This window comes from Chenopodium album, chromosome 6 (genome assembly GCF_948465745.1).
Source record: "Chenopodium album chromosome 6, dcCheAlbu1.1, whole genome shotgun sequence".
NCBI lineage: Eukaryota > Viridiplantae > Streptophyta > Magnoliopsida > Caryophyllales > Amaranthaceae > Chenopodium > Chenopodium album.
In genome coordinates, this window is record NC_137839.1 from 16519427 (window position 1) to 16535689 (window position 16263).

Genomic DNA, 16263 nt, shown 5'->3' on the forward strand with positions numbered 1-16263 from the left:
AGTTCAAACCAACAGAAGATCAAATCGAAGCCCCATAGCCAAAAAACCCGGCTTAAATCCTGCACCAGAAGATCGGTAAACCGATCTGCATGCCCCATATCACCCAACCACACCACACAGACAGAAAAAATAACAAAACTAAAAAGCACACAAAGACTCCTAAAAGAGAAAACAGGAAGAAACATAAAAACTAAGACAACGAACGAAACCCTAACAACCCACCCCGCCGCCACTCCGAGCTCAACCACCAAAGCTCCAAGGTTCACCAACCCAACCCACATGCCGCCTGACAATAAAACCCGAGCCACCAAGGCCCGCCCGAGAAGCCCATACCCCCCATACCCCTGAACCGCGGCAGCGACGGCCCTACGCGAGGGACTAAGAACGGCCCTACGCGAGGGACTCAGAGGGATCTCCCTCCCCGTTCTCGAAAACAACGGCGCAACGACGGACAAAACGGAGGGGCATAGCCACGGCGGGGAAGCGGCAACGAAAACCGGCGGCAAGCCGGCATCAAGGCCGGTGAGGAACTGGAGCGGCCGAAAAGGGGAAGCGGTGCGCGATGCTAGGCCGGAAATACCAAAAACCAAAACGAAAACTAAAACGCAAAAGAGAAAAGAAAAAAACATACTAAAGGAATAGATCGGAGGCTCGCCGACGCCGTGGCATGGGCGGTGAGCCGCACGCTGGCCGGTGAGCCTCATGGCTGGAGAAGTTATGGGGAGGCGAAAGGGTTGAGGGGCGCTAGAGAGAGAGAGTTTTTTTCCTTTTTTGGTTTTCTAGTTCTATTTTGACATGACATTTGAAATACTTGATATTACGTAAAACTAGTACTTGATTTTGATCCAACTTGATGATATACGCTAAGTAACAGCTACAACTACATTTTCATTAGTTTAATTTACACTAATTAAATTCAACTAGTTTATTAGAATGGTAAAGAAATAATAGTTTATTTTGTTTAAAACTACTATAAAGATAGCGTTATTTGTGAATAACTACTTTTTTTTATTATTTGTTTAGAACTACCGCAAATTATGAAACGTTTGGATAACACTACCGAGTAACGTTTTTTGTCCAATTAAGACATTATTGGGCTCACTTTTTCACTTTTCCTACCTAATTAATACTCATATGGTCCTCTGGATTCTTGTAGAGATTATGAAACCCTAGATTTTCAAATCTCGTCATACAAATATAAAAAGAAAATAAACTCAAGAGAAAAATAAATCATCTTAATAAGGATGAAATCAATCTATTTATTGAAATCAATTAAAAGGTTTTTAGAGCTTACCATCGGTAAGAACACCAGTGGAAGCCCCTACAAAGATTCACAACTTAGACTAAGAGAAAAGAGATGGTAGAGATGGAGAGAAAAGAGAGAAGAGAGAAGGAGAACTTTAAAAAAAAAATTGACGAAACCTAGCAATGGAGGTTAGAAAAAACCCTCCTAACACAAAACACCCTCCCACCATTTAATTTAAGTTTTAGTTTCATATTATTGTTCAAATACAAGCTTGTATTAGTGCTTGTTCATATACAAGCTAGTGTTAGTGCTTCTTACTTTATTAATGACAATTTTTTATATATATTACTCTCTCCGTTTCATAATAATCGCAACACTTTGACTGCTACAAATGTCAATGCACAACTCTGATCATTTGTATTTCTAGAAGCATAAAAGGTTAGCATAATGAAAATATACATAAACACTAACCCAAAAATATTTTACATGTATTTAACCATATGTGGTTTATATTTTTTTATGTAAAAGTATAGTCAAAATAAACATGTGAGTGCAAAAGTAAAATTGTTGCAATTATTACAAAACCGAGGGAGTAACATCTATGACAGTATGTATGGATAATAATTACACTAATATTAATGTATATATTAATTATTATTGATTAGTCATGTTGGTACTCGTTTTAATTGTCTCAATAATGTATATTTTCTAAATATAAAATAATTTAAATGACACAACCCTATATGAAGTAAGCCTCTGATGGCTATATAAGAATTTGTGCAAATAATTTATGATTATCGATAATAATTAAAGATATTTTTGTTTACACGTCTTGATTGACAAATATGCCGGTTAAAGTGGGGGATTTATTTTCAAAGATGAAGTAAAAAACTCAAAGTTGAAAGTTCAAAGTCTAGTCTTCTCATCCCGTCAAAAAAAAAGTCTAGTCTTCTCCAAAAAAATAAAGCCCTTAAGGAAGTGCAACCAAAAAAGAGGGGGAAAAACATAGTGTCTAAAATTCAAAGTTGAAAGTTCAAAGTCTAGTCTTCTCCACAACTTGCCTACTTGCATGTCTCTACATCCTAATCCCTATTAATAATGAATTACGAGTATATCTTTCTTCCAACTTTCACCTTGACTATCATAGTATCATGTATGCTTTTGTTTGATAAGTGTTTACAGAAATCCGATCCATTACTGAATTTACACCATAGTTTGTAAGAGTTATCTTTCTCTATTCTTTTTTTCGAGAAGTTATAGCAATTATCTTGAAAAATAAAGCATGTCCGGCTCAAGCATTGTATTTAACTTGATCGTTTTCGCCACGTCTATGCTGTTGTGTTTTCAGCACTCTAAAGTGGGCGGGAACAATGAAACAGAGAGATTGGCATTGCTTGAAATCAAAGCACAAATACGCGATGATCCCTTGGGTATCATGACCTTGTGGAATGACACCCGACACTTTTGTAAGTGGCACGGTGTTACTTGTAGCCGTAAATACGAGCAAGTGACGAAACTAAACCTGTATTCAGCACATCTCACGGGTACACTCTCTTCCCATATAGGAAATTTAAGTTTCCTTACAGAGTTGTACCTTGAAAACAACTTTTTTTATGATAGGATCCCGAAAAGTCTAGGAAAATTAAAGAATATGACCTTTTTATCTTTAGAAAACAATATGTTTCACGGCATAGTCCCTCCTTCAATCTTTAAACTCTCGTTATTGAGACATTTATCTTTCCTAAACAATGACTTAAAAGGTAACCTACCTTCAGATTTAGGCAATACTCTTCCTCATCTTACATTCTTGTCATTAAGCTATAATCAATTCACCAGTCATATTCCGGCTTCAATATCCAATTGTTCAAATTTAGAAACTCTCCAACTCCATAATAACAATCTTCGAGGACAAGTTCCTTCTCTAAACAAGTTAGTTAGACTAACTCACCTCGTCCTTTCTCATAACAACTTAGGTTATAATCAACCCGAAGATTTTAATTTTGTTTCATCCTTGGCCAATTCTACCAACTTAAAACTATTAGAGATTGATCAAAACAACTTCTATGGAGCTTTTCCTCAAGTCATTTGCAATTTCACATTGCTTACTTACTTGTTTTTAGATCAAAACCACATATATGGTGAAATTCCAATGTGCATCGAAAACTTATTGAAATTGCAAATTTTTTCGGTTTATGATAACAATCTTTCTGGGGTCATACCCCAAAACATAACCAAGCTCCAAAATCTCTACAACTTGTATTTGCATAACAACCATCTAACTGGGGTCATTCCACCTTCAATCGGAAACTTAACTAGGTTGTCAGCCTGTTACCTAGCTAATAATCAAATTCAAGGCCAAATACCTTCGAGTCTGGGAAATTGTACATCACTAACATCATTATATCTTGCTAATAACAACCTTACTGGCAAAATACCCTTAGAACTATTTAACCTCCCCTCCTTGTCAGTCCAAGTGGATTTATCCAAAAACAAACTAGTTGGTTCTCTACCTGATGAAGTTAGACAACTAACTAATCTTCAGACCCTTCTACTCTCGAGCAACATGCTGTCTGGTGAGTTACCAAACTCTATCAGTAGTTGTGTCGCGCTAGAGTACCTGTACCTAGCAAAAAACAAGTTCCATGGAGCTATTCCTGATGCATTGCACTCATTAGAGGGTCTCATTGAACTCGATTTGTCATACAACAATTTGTCAGGTCCGATCCCACAGTTTCTAGAAAGTTTGCAGTTGCGATGGCTGAATATATCACACAATAACCTTGAAGGTAAAGTACCCATTGGCGGAGTGTTTAGCAATGCAACTAATATTTTAGTCGATGGTAATAGTAGGATCTGCGGAGGCATACCTGAACTGAAGTTACCCCGCTGCCAAAACAGTCAGAAAAGAAGTTCAGTGCAGAGGAAAAAATTGACAGTCGCGATTCTTTCTGCATTTTTTGGAGTCATTTTTCTGCTAGCTTCACTTGTGTTTGTGTATATATTCTGCAAGAGAAAGAGGATTCAGGAGCCTACACCTTTCAATGGCACGGAAAATTTTCCAAATTTATCATACCAAACTCTGTTTCATGCTACAAATGGATTTTCTGCGGAAAATTTGATTGGCAGTGGTACATTCGGGGTTGTGTACAAGGGAATTCTAGAGAGTGATGGATCAACTGTTGCCATCAAGATATTTAACCTTGAATATCGTGGTGCTTCAAAGAGTTTCATTGCTGAATGTGAGGTCCTTCGAAACATTAGACATCGAAATCTTCTGAAGGTGATAACAGCTTGCTCAAGTGTTGATCATCAAGGTAGAGATTTTAAGGTATTAGTCTATGAGTACATGGTGAATGGAAGTTTGGAAAATTGGTTGCATCTATCACAAGCAATAGATAAGGTTGAAAGTACATATAAAACATCGAGAACCTTGGATTTTCGCGAAAGACTTGATATTGCAGTTGATGTTGCATTATCCTTAGATTACCTTCACCATCAATGTGGTGCCCCTATAGTTCATTGTGACTTGAAACCGAGCAATATCCTCCTTGATGATGAATTGGTTGCTCATGTCGGCGACTTTGGGCTAGCCAAGATCCTCCTTGAAGGCATCAAAAGTAGTCATGCAAACCAGTACAGCTCTGTTGGAGTTAGAGGAACTATTGGTTACACACCTCCAGGTAATAACTCAACTTAATTGGTGTTCTTATTATTATTTGCTCATAAATTCTATGTTTTCATAGTACTAATATTTGAGGCATGATCTGAAAGCAGAGTATGGTGTGGGAAATGAGGTGTCTACCATTGGCGATGTCTATAGCTTCGGGATTCTTTTACTCGAAATGTTTACAGGAATGAGGCCTACTAATGACAAGTTCAAAGGCGGCTTGAGCCTACATAGCTTTGTGAAAAACGCTATACCTGAAGAGATCGAGATGATTGTAGATCATACTCTAATAGAAGACATAGACAAAGAGGATGAGACGCACAAGAGTGTGATGTTGGAGGCCTTAACTTCTGTACTTGTTGTAGCACTTTCTTGCTCAGCTGAAGTGCCACAAGAAAGGTTGGACATGAGTAATGTAGTTGCAAATCTATCAATAATCAGAAATAAGCTTCTTGATTAAGATTATGTAATATAGTTAAAATCCATGTTTTCGTCTAGTTTGTAATCTAGTATGATTATCAATGTATAAAAAGAATGAATTTATAAAGGAAGGACTGTTCCTTTCAAACTTATTTTATTATTAATCACTCAGTTCAATCAGTTAGTCATTTAGTTCATTATCCACACTTTTGGCTATATGAGCCAAAAATACCAACTAAATAAAATTAAATCAAAGATAAATAATATTAGGGGATGGTTCAACACCAACTAATCATGGAACAAGCATTACAGAAACAGAACTTAACCTTTTTCTGCAAACTGCAAGATAGTTGATTGGCACAGCTGAAGGGCATGTCCATCCTCAGCTTATCCACTTTCCTTGTAAAATTGCAACAATCTGGTACATCGCGTGAGTATAAATAGCATCCATATATGAAGCTGTTTCAGAGTACCTGGAGGCAACTCCAGAATCCTGTCATCCAATTCCTGAACTATGCTTTCACACTGGTCCCAGAACTCGTATCGTAATGTCTTACCACAACTCTGAGCCAAGATCAATAAGTCCTCAATAGTTTCTTGCCATCCAGGATGATTTTCTGTATCCTTTTCTAAAAGACCAACTAAATCTGCTGCAAAACAGCTAAATCGTAGTCTACTTCTTCCTTGTCTTTCTCAAACCTTTCTCGTATCAGGACTAAAACCTCCTACATATTATATCGATTTCAAAAGGTAAAATAAGTACTCAAAGGAATCATAATGTATAACATCCAGAGAAGGATGAGACTACATAACAGTGTACTTACCTCCTAATTATTTAAGCCAAAGCATGTGCATAGACCAAAATCCTTAAAAGCAAAAGAGAATTCATGTACGGGATGCAGAATTTCAGAACTCCCAAATTTAGCTCTTAGCTAAACTTGGGGATGATGCCATTTTCTTAGCTCTTATGGGTCTTTGATAAAGTCAGTAGGCATCCATCTATTTTGGATAATACTCAAAGAATTAGAATATGGAAAAAAAAAGTTTGCAGTGTAGAATAATATTGTAAATAGCACACAACATTTGTCAACAATAACTTTCTTTTCAATGAAGGAGTGCAACTGAATTGATGTAGTTAAAGTTTCATAAGAAATCACATAGATATCCATTTTGGTCTTCCCTATAATAGCATACAGAGTAGAAATTTGGATGCTTTTGCTTAATACTTATTCTTTATACAGCTCTTTCGATAACAAACCCTTGACAGCCAATATTGAATCATTAAAAGCTACTAAAACAGCTTGAGCTAGACCCTTAATCAGCCTAAGTTTTATAGCTTCATGATTCAGCTTTTATAGAAAAAGTGTCATATAATGTGTGTTCAAAAGCAATACAGAAATAAATGAGCAAAAGACATGAATAAAGGACTCTGGTTTTAAGCCGAAAATTGAAGAAACAACCTCAAACTATTTTGCAGCCCCATGTGGTAGAAGCGCTAGTTTGTGCTCAAGACTGGTTTCACTTCTTATGATCCTCTCATAATTCATGAAAACTTGCTTAAATTAAAGAATATGGAGGATGGTTAGATCTTCTCAATTAAAGTTTAAAATGACAATTACTTTCATACTTGTATTTTTAACCTTATGTTGATATATTTCTCTCCTTTTTTGTGATATTTCAATTGCAGGTAGGCCAGAGTAACCAACAATTACGATTAATGTCATTGGAAAGTACCATTTATAAAGTTCCAACTATGAGGTACTGTAATATTTGTATGTAAACTTGGATATTTAATGAAGAATTTGCTTAATTGCTGAACTTTATTGTACATCGTATCATTCATTGTACATTTGCTGAACTTCATTGTACTCCTACCTTAAACGAATTAGTAGTATTTTTCAACATTACTGATCAAAAAAGATTATCTTAAGGGATTCAATGCGCTAGTATAAAAATTTCGGATAGCCCATATGAAGAAATACCCCTTGTTTTATAACTGCTACATGAAATAGGTATCCCTATTACCCAGTTATACGAAAATTGTTGTATCTATTATATCCCAGCTATATGAAATAACATCATGTATTTTAGCCAATCTAATTCATAACAGTTATATGAAATAGATATGATTGCATTACCCAAGCTATCCGAAATACTACTCTTCTTTGTTCATCCCAATTTGATTTATTCAATGTAATTAAAGTTGGATTGATTTGTCATAAAAAATTTATATTCTTCAAGACTTCAACATCTTATATGAAAATTGCAGCCCTTAATATTCAACTAATAAGCAAAATATCAAAAATTCTGGGAAAACTGAATGAAAACACACAAATTTAAAACATCTTTTACAATTGTTCATTCAAGAGAAGCTAATGTCAGCAAAATTTTATTTAAAAAACTAACACTCTATAATTACTCTGCAATTGAATACTTAAAGCACCAAAATTCTTAAACTCTAGCGCAAAAAACCAAGAAAATAAACCCTAAAATTAAATGAAAAAATGAGGGAGATTGTGAAGATTACCTTTACTACAACAATGAAAATTCAATTGGGGCATTATATGAATTGGATGTATGAAAAGAAAAGAAAAGAAAGAAACAAAGTTTTATTAGTTTCATGGGTTGGCAATTTAGCATGGTATTGTGTATTTGTGTTCAAGACTCACTAGTCACAACTAACATTAGTTTAGTAGGATAGCTGAATAAACAGGATTGGCCCTCTTTCACAAAAAAAAAAAAAAAAAAAAAAAAAAAAAAAAAAAAAAAAAAAAAAAAAATTAAAATAGGATAGCTCGTTAAATAAGACAAACAATTGGTAGCGTGTGGAATAAGCCAAGCAAGATAGTGTGTAGAATAAGTCAAGTGTTGACTTGGTTGCTTTTGTGGTAGCATGCTTTGTACACTTTGTAGTTGGCTTGTAGAATAAGCCAAGCTTGATAGTGTGTTATATAAATTATAGCATACTACTTGTATAAATAATACAAGTAGAAGTGGGATGATATACTTCTTACTCTAAGGTTTCGATCTGAGTAAAAACATAAGAGAGTGAGTAGTTGTAGTTAGTAGCATGTGAGTGCATAACTAGAGAGCTTGTGAGCTCATTAAGAGTGTTTGTAATTGTGGTTTTGTAGCTCAAATTCAATAGTGATGAGATTGTTTTTGAGAAGGGTAACAAAGTTACCCATAAATTGCTTTGTGTTGTCTTTTATTGTTCTTTGGAATTGTTGTTAATTATAGCTTGCTTTCGATCCCGATTTCCTAACACATGGAAGAAGTTGTGCAAGCCGAAGTGTGATGGTTTCCTGGGGTTCCGAGATTTCAAATTGTTTAATTGGGCTCTACTTGGTAACAAGCTTGTAGGTTGCTTAAAAAATCCGAGAAGTTTGCTTGAAATTAAAGAGGGGAAAATTAAAGAGGGTTCCTGGTACTCAATCACTTCGGGTTATTTCACCTCGAGGTGGGTTTAGTACGAAGATGAAAGTGAGTGATTGATCGATTCGGAGAATTGTTGCTGGAAGATGGATTTACTGCCCCAAGTCTTTTTTACCTTTTGAGGTGGATAGGATTCGTAGTATTCCTATTAGTAATCGGCTACCATGTGATTATTTTTGTTGGGGTTTTGAGAAAATAGGGAGAGTATAATGTGAAGTCAGCTTATTGGGCTTTGTTTGATGATGCGTGGCGAGGTGAGGAGGTGGCTTCCACCAACTCCTGTTCTATTTGGAAGAATATCTGGACCCTTAATGTTTTTGCCTCGGGTCAAGATATTTTGGCAGAAATTTTGGCAAAATCTACAAATTGCTGCCAATAAATTTATACTAGATGTAAGCCCGTGCGATGCACGGTTTTTAAATATTTCATTTTTGTATATATATATATATATTTTTTTTTTGTAATTTCTTAATATTTTTTGTTTTTATTTTCTATTCTATTATTTTAACATTAATTTAAGATAAAATATTTTGTTAAGTTTTAAATTATTCTTATTCAAATTTCACGTATATAGAACTTGAATTTATAAATTGAAATAAATATTATCTCATTCATCGGATAATTAGATAAAAACATTAAATCAAAATATATTTTTTAATTTCTAAATATTTGTTAAAATAATAAAAATCCTAATGTAAAAGATAATATAATAGATAATTTTTGTTTTTTTTTCATTATTTAAATCTTAAATTACTATTTTTTTGTTTTCAATTCTCAAATTTCATTTGTTAATTTTTTTTTAAATGGCAACTGAAAATATAAATTCTAAATTAATATATAATTCTAATTTTTCATTGGTCAAAATATTACTTTTGCTTATGTGGCGTGCAATGCACGAATTTTCATATACATTTTGTATATAAATATTTTTTTGGTGATATCTTAATTGTTTTCTTGCATTATAAGTTTTAAAAATTTTGTATGAAAATATCATAACATCAAATGATAATTTCAATTTTTTAAATATCAAAAATATAATTTTTAGTTTTTTAAATAATATAAATCCTAATATCTAAAGATAATTTTTAGTTTTGTAACAAATAAAAATGATAAAATTTAGTGTTCTTAAATAATTAAAATCCTAATAAATTACTATTCGTCGTTTTTACCTACGTGGCAAAAATTTAAAATTTCATTCGTCACTTTTGTTTAGGTGGCGAGTGATTTTTTTAATTCTAAAATAAAATAGAAATCTAATTTTTAATTGGTCGAAAATATACCTTTTCTTATGTGGCGCTCCCAATGCTCTCCAAAAATGCCTACTTTATTTATATAGATTAGATTAGGAAATTTTGCAATGGTACTAATCCGGTTTTTTTAAATTTTTTATTTTTTTAATTTTCAATAGTAATAAACACTAAAATATCAAATTATCTTTGGTAATTTATAATTTGTAAAACTAATTCAGTGACAACATTAATTAAACATTTTAAGGAAATATTAACCATGGTTAATGTTTTAAAATGGAGGGAAAAGTTCCTCAAAATAAAATAAAATAAAATGGAGGGAAAAAAGAAATGCCTAAAATACCCTTTTTAACAAAACCCTACCCACACCACTTCTTCCCCCTGCCACCCCTGCCCGCAAGTCCAATCCCCCAACTCCAGCCACGCCTACCAAGATCCCCTCTCTGGCGTCGGCGCTAGGCTGAACCCCCAGCTCCCCCTTGTCATCGTGTTAAATATTGGGGAAAATATGTCTCTCATTGTATTTTCTCATTCATAATATTCGACCACATTACAATATACATAGACAATAAGAATTCTTAATCCTAATATTCTTAAATATCTTAACTTCCTAAAATCTATCACAATATATCACATATCTTTTCACAAGAATATGTCATATGATATTATTCTCATAATATCATATCACAATATATGTTCCTATCTCAATACATCGCAACTCCTAAACCACCCAATTCCATCGATTCTCGACACCTTCAAAGTTACACTGTCAATCGTCTCTTGCAAACTCCGATCTCACCGTCAATCATCTCGGTACCACTAAAGATTAGTGTTAATGTTTAGTGGTAGTGCGTGGAAGGATGAAACAGTTTGGGTACAATTTAATTAAAAGACAATAGGAAGACCTCCAACACGTTAAATACGGTTGAATCACTAGTATGGATACTTGATTGTTTGACGGGCATTCTTGTAGCAGGTGTGACATTTCAATTGTTGAAAAACATACTTTGACAATATAAATTGATTCATGATAACTATGTTTATGACTAATTTGATACGAAGATAGGTACGTAATTACGAAGAAATTAAACAGAATAGTTTTCTCTGTCTAGTACCCCTTAAATACATGTCCTTTGTAATTTTGGTATTCTCATCCGAATATCAAAACCAAAATCAAAAGCAAGCTTTTTTTATAGCTCAAAATAGCCGATTAAAATGGCCTCTTCCAAGATTATTTTTCTTATTGCCATTCTTTTTGCAATTACACTTCTTAATTCTTCACAGGTCTCAAACTCAGCTCGGCACCTTGTTGAGTTAAACTCAACTAAAAATCCAGGTTAGTAACCCGTTTCCAATTTTATCCATTTGTTAATACAATTTGCAACACTTACACTTTGTTTGGATTGAAGGAAATGGAGGGAAAGGAAGAGAAGGGAAATGAAGGGATGAACTTGTTAGTTGAGACGAACTCTACAAGAGGGGGGGTGAATTGTAGATGAGTTCCTAGTGACTACTTTTCTAAATATAAAACTGAATAAAACAAGAACTTGTAAAGCACACAGTATTTTACGAGGAAACCTTCTAGTGCCCAACTAGAAGTAAAACCTCGACCCTACCTTAGGGATTTCAAACACAAACACTTTCACTATAATAGGGCAAACACCAAGTTACAACCTATTATAATTAAGTCCATACTCTCAAGTTCCTAAACAAACTCTCTACAGAACAACACCCTGTTCTACCCAGTCTAAGTCCCACACTTAGACTCTCTCGTACTCCCCAAGTACAATCTTCCCCTTCTCACCAGAAGCTTTCTCTATATGCAATAATAACAAGATACTCTCACCCAAATAACCCAAACCAAATACAAGAATTAACACCTAGTATATGATAGGCAAGCTATGCATGAAACCCGAAACTAATATGACAAGATTATAAGCTTTTCAAACTTACACAATTAAAGCTCTGTAATTCTTCACGCATAAAACTCACAAAAACCTTAACTCATTTCGTTCTCTACTATTTATACAAGCATGACTCGTATAGAAAGTAGGTTTTCATAAACATAAATAAGTTAAACTTAACTTATCTTAAAACACGGTTTTTGTAAATCTTTTAGAAGAAAATCTTTTCAGAAAATAAGATAGATATATTAAGTTAAAAAGCATAATATCTTTTCAACAAACTGATTTTAAGAAATAAACATTTAAGTTAAAATCTTTTTCAATTTCTATCTTTTATCTTTTCCGATTTTAATTTATTTGCCAAGCTATCTCGTCACGCCTCTAATAAATTCCATGCATATCCTACTTAACATATTTAACAATGAATCTAGAAGATAAAATCTTAACTAAAACATTGCTGCGCTGCGCTCTTGATCTGGTAGGATTACTTGGGCTCCACGCTTACTAAGTTCCTCCAAAGATCTTAGTCAACCATCTTCAGGTTCCTGTTAGGGAACGTTCCTGTTAGGGAACTCAGTTCCTGTTAGGGAACTCTTCTTCTATTGTGAATAACTTTCTGGATAAAGAACTTCTTCAAGTCTTCCTAGCATCAGCTACTTCTTCCATCTCCAAGATCTATTTCACCTTAGCTAAACAAACACTTGAAAAACCTTTATGAGATGAGTTTGCTGTAGTTTAAGTTCCTCATCATCAAAACCTTTAAACATCAACAATTTCCCCCTTTTTAATGATGACAAACTTAAGCAAACTCTTTGAGAAAGTTAAAACAAATAGAAGGTCGTATTTTTGTATTTTTGAATAAAAGACAGAAAATAAACACACAACAAAAACTAAAACAGAAATAACTAAGACAGAAAGTAAACTAAACTATAAGCATCATATCAGAAGAAAGTTCTGATACTTTCTCAACTGGAACCCAGAACAACTTCAGCCTCCATGTTTGCTTCTTCTTTTCCCCCTTTTGGCATTATCAAAAAGTCCTGCTTTTTCAAGTTTATTAAGCATCTACCCACAGCCCCACAAGCAATTCATCGAGTGTGGGAAACTGAAGGCAGCGCTGCTAACTTCCCTTAGGAAAATTCCACTCTCCTGTTTAAGCATTCATAATAGACAAATGTACATATGTATAGGCAGTTCCAAAAGCATTCATTCAAATCAAAAGAAGTTAACATCCTGCTAAAATTATTACAAACCAACATATTTTAAACATTTAAAACAAACAGAAAATGTTCATGACTGCTAAGAAGTTAGGATAGGCTATTTAGGAAAGCTAGAAAGGAAGTGGCTAGGTCTGCAATAGGTCCAGAATCTGCTTGATGTCTGCCTTCTGCTGTGCAATGAGAGCTTCCAACCTTTTCTCAAGACTCTCCAGTTTCTGATGGAACTGCTCCTCTTGTTCCTTCAGAACCTTGTCCTGTGCTTGCACTGATTTCTTCAATTCTTTTAGTGCCTTCACCTGCTCCTGCACTTGTTTTTCCAACTTCTGGAACTGAGACTTGCCAGCAGACTCTTTGGCTTGAATTTCAACCCTCTCCATTCTGTCAACCAACTCAGCCACTTGACCTTTGAGCACCTTATCATCAGTATCCAACTCTAAGGGCTTCTCCATGCTGGTCTGAGGCAGAGCACTTGCAGATAGCCTCCTGCTCTTCCTAACAGGTTTGTCACTCACTTCCTTTTGTTTTCTCTTCCCTGTTGATTTTTCAGCCTTCTCTTCTTTCTTCTCTAGTTTTTGAATTTTTCCTTGAACAACCTCCAGACTTAAACCTACCAGAGTATCCCCATCAATCACATTCTCTGGCTTCTCATCCAAGCCAACATACTTCCCTTTAAGCTTCACACCCAAACTCTCAAAAACAGTTGACAAAATAGCACCATAACCTACTTTTGTTCCACTTGGAACACAATGAGCTAAATGCTGATACATAAGTGAGGGAAAATTAATTTTAATCCTCCTTGACAGACAAAAGATTACAGCCATGTCCATCAAACAAGCTTCACCCTTCTTTGCAGTTCTTGGTAAGATGGTTTTCTTAACAAGATTGAATAGCAGTTTATTTAAAGGACTTAGATCATTATGACTAATAATGTTCTTCCCCCTTTTTCCTCCTAGGGCTTCAACTATGTCTCCACTTAAGTAATTTCCAACTTTGACACTTGACTTACCCTTAATGTAAGTCTCATACCCTTCCATGGGTGTCCTCAAAATTTTACTCAGAGTTTCCACATCTAATTCAATGTTAATTTTACCAACCTTACTTGTTATAATTCCTAATTTTGCTTCGAAATTTTCACAGAATTCAGTCATAGCACTCGGATACATCAAATTATTAGAAACTTTAACCAACAGATACTCCAAGCCTTGGAACTTAATTAAATCAATAAATTCAAGAAACCTATCACTCCTACACCAATCTAAATCAATACGATGACTAACAACATACCTATCAGCTTGCACTTCAAGCTCAGCTTGATCAATTTCTTCCTCGTCCTCTGATTTCTCCTTTTCGGAACCCTCCTCTTCCAAATTGCGAGCAAACTCCTCAACTTCCTCAATGTGATCCTCCAATGACTTTTCTTGACCTTTCTTCGCCTTCCATTCTCTCAATTTGTCAAGAACTGACTTGGTGATGTTTTCCAATTGTTCGGGGTTAGGGTTTTGCATGGTGGAAGATGGTGGGTTAATGATTTGTGTTTCGGAATTTGAGACAATCAGAAGTGATGAAACTTCTTCTTGTTCAGAGGTTTGGTTATGGTGGGAATTTTCAGACGAGCTTAGTGAGGTGATTATGGCCATGGTTTCTTCTTCAAGAGTGTTGTAGAATAGTGTAGAAGGTTTTCACAGTGGAGTAAATGATTTTGACAGCGTGATGATGTAAGGTGGTTGTGGGTGCCTTTTATATTTAATGAAGCGGTGTAAGGAATTTAATAAGTTTACTGAGAAGTCATTAATTGAACAAATTCAATTAATTTTCCAAAAATAAAACACGCAGGATGTATTTACCAAAATCAATTTCTTTCTAAATTCATTTAACTTTCAAAACAATATCACTGTTCACAAATACGCAATTGGAACACGCTTTCTACACATATACAATGTACATTACTACTAGCGAAATTAATTGAGCGTTTTAATGAACTTACCTTCAGTAATTAACAACGGTGACACTTCAGCTATGTTTAGCACACCAAAGTTGTGTTAAATGCTCTTTTTGCTTTATTTACATTATTTTTGACTCTGCCATATCTTGGAACTTCAGAGGCTAGTACTTCAGCTTGATCATCCCAAGTTCCAGTCTCAATTTCTCAAACCTTTCTCTGATCAAGGGCTTGGTTAGAATATCTACGATTTGATTTTCAGTTTGACAAAATTCTAACTTAATATTCCCTTGCTCCACATTATCTTTTAGAAAGTGATGCCTAATGTGGATATGTTTTACCTTTGAGTGTTGAACTGGATCCTTAGAAATACATATAGCACTTGTGTTATCACAATAAATAGGTACACATTTAAAAATAATACCAAAATCTCTGACCTGTTGTTTTATCCATAGAACTTGTGAACAACACGCTGCTGCTGCCACATATTCAGCTTTAGATGTAGATAAAGCAACTGTGTTTTGCTTCTTGGAACCCCAAGAAACTAAGCAAGGTCCTAAAAATTGTACCATACCTGAAGTGCTTTTCCTATTTACCAAATCACCTGCATAGTCAGCGTTAGTAAAACTATTTAAATCAAAAGAATCACTTCTAGGGTAGAAGAGACTCAAATCGTCAGTTCCTTTCAAGTATCTAAGGATTCTTTTTACTGCTGTCAGGTGAGACTCCTTTGGATTTGCTTGGAACCTGGCACACAGACCTACACTAAAAGATATGTCAGGTCTACTAGCTGTTAAGTAAAGTAGTGAGCCTATCATACCTCGATACATAGATTTGTCTATGCAAGTTCTAGATGGATCTTCATCCAATCTAGTAGCAATTCCCATAGGAGTATTATTGGTTTTGGCATTTTCCAACTTGTATTTCTTGATTAGTTCCTTAATATATTTTTGCTGATGAATCATAATTCCCTCTTCAGTTTGCTTAATTTGCAAACCAAGAAAGAAATTTAATTCTCCAGCCATGCTCATTTTAAATTCTCCACTCATAAGGTCAGCAAAGTACTTGCACAAAGATTCATTAGTTGCACCAAATAAAATATCATCAACATAAATTTGTACAACTAAGATATCAGTTCCATTTGACTTTAAAAACAATGTTTTATCAATTTTACCACGTTTAAAA

At 34.5% G+C, this 16263-nt stretch overlaps 1 protein-coding gene across 1 annotated transcript; it reads left to right on the top strand.

Moving 5' to 3' along the window:
- Positions 1–3809: 3809 nt before the first annotated feature.
- Positions 3810–4761, top strand: LOC145636736 (putative LRR receptor-like serine/threonine-protein kinase At3g47570). The gene is made up of 2 exons (XM_081688291.1): positions 3810–4646; positions 4729–4761. Exons 1-2 carry the CDS (start codon positions 3810–3812, stop codon positions 4759–4761), a joined length of 870 nt encoding a protein of 289 aa, XP_081544417.1.
- Positions 4762–16263: the final 11502 nt, after the last annotated feature.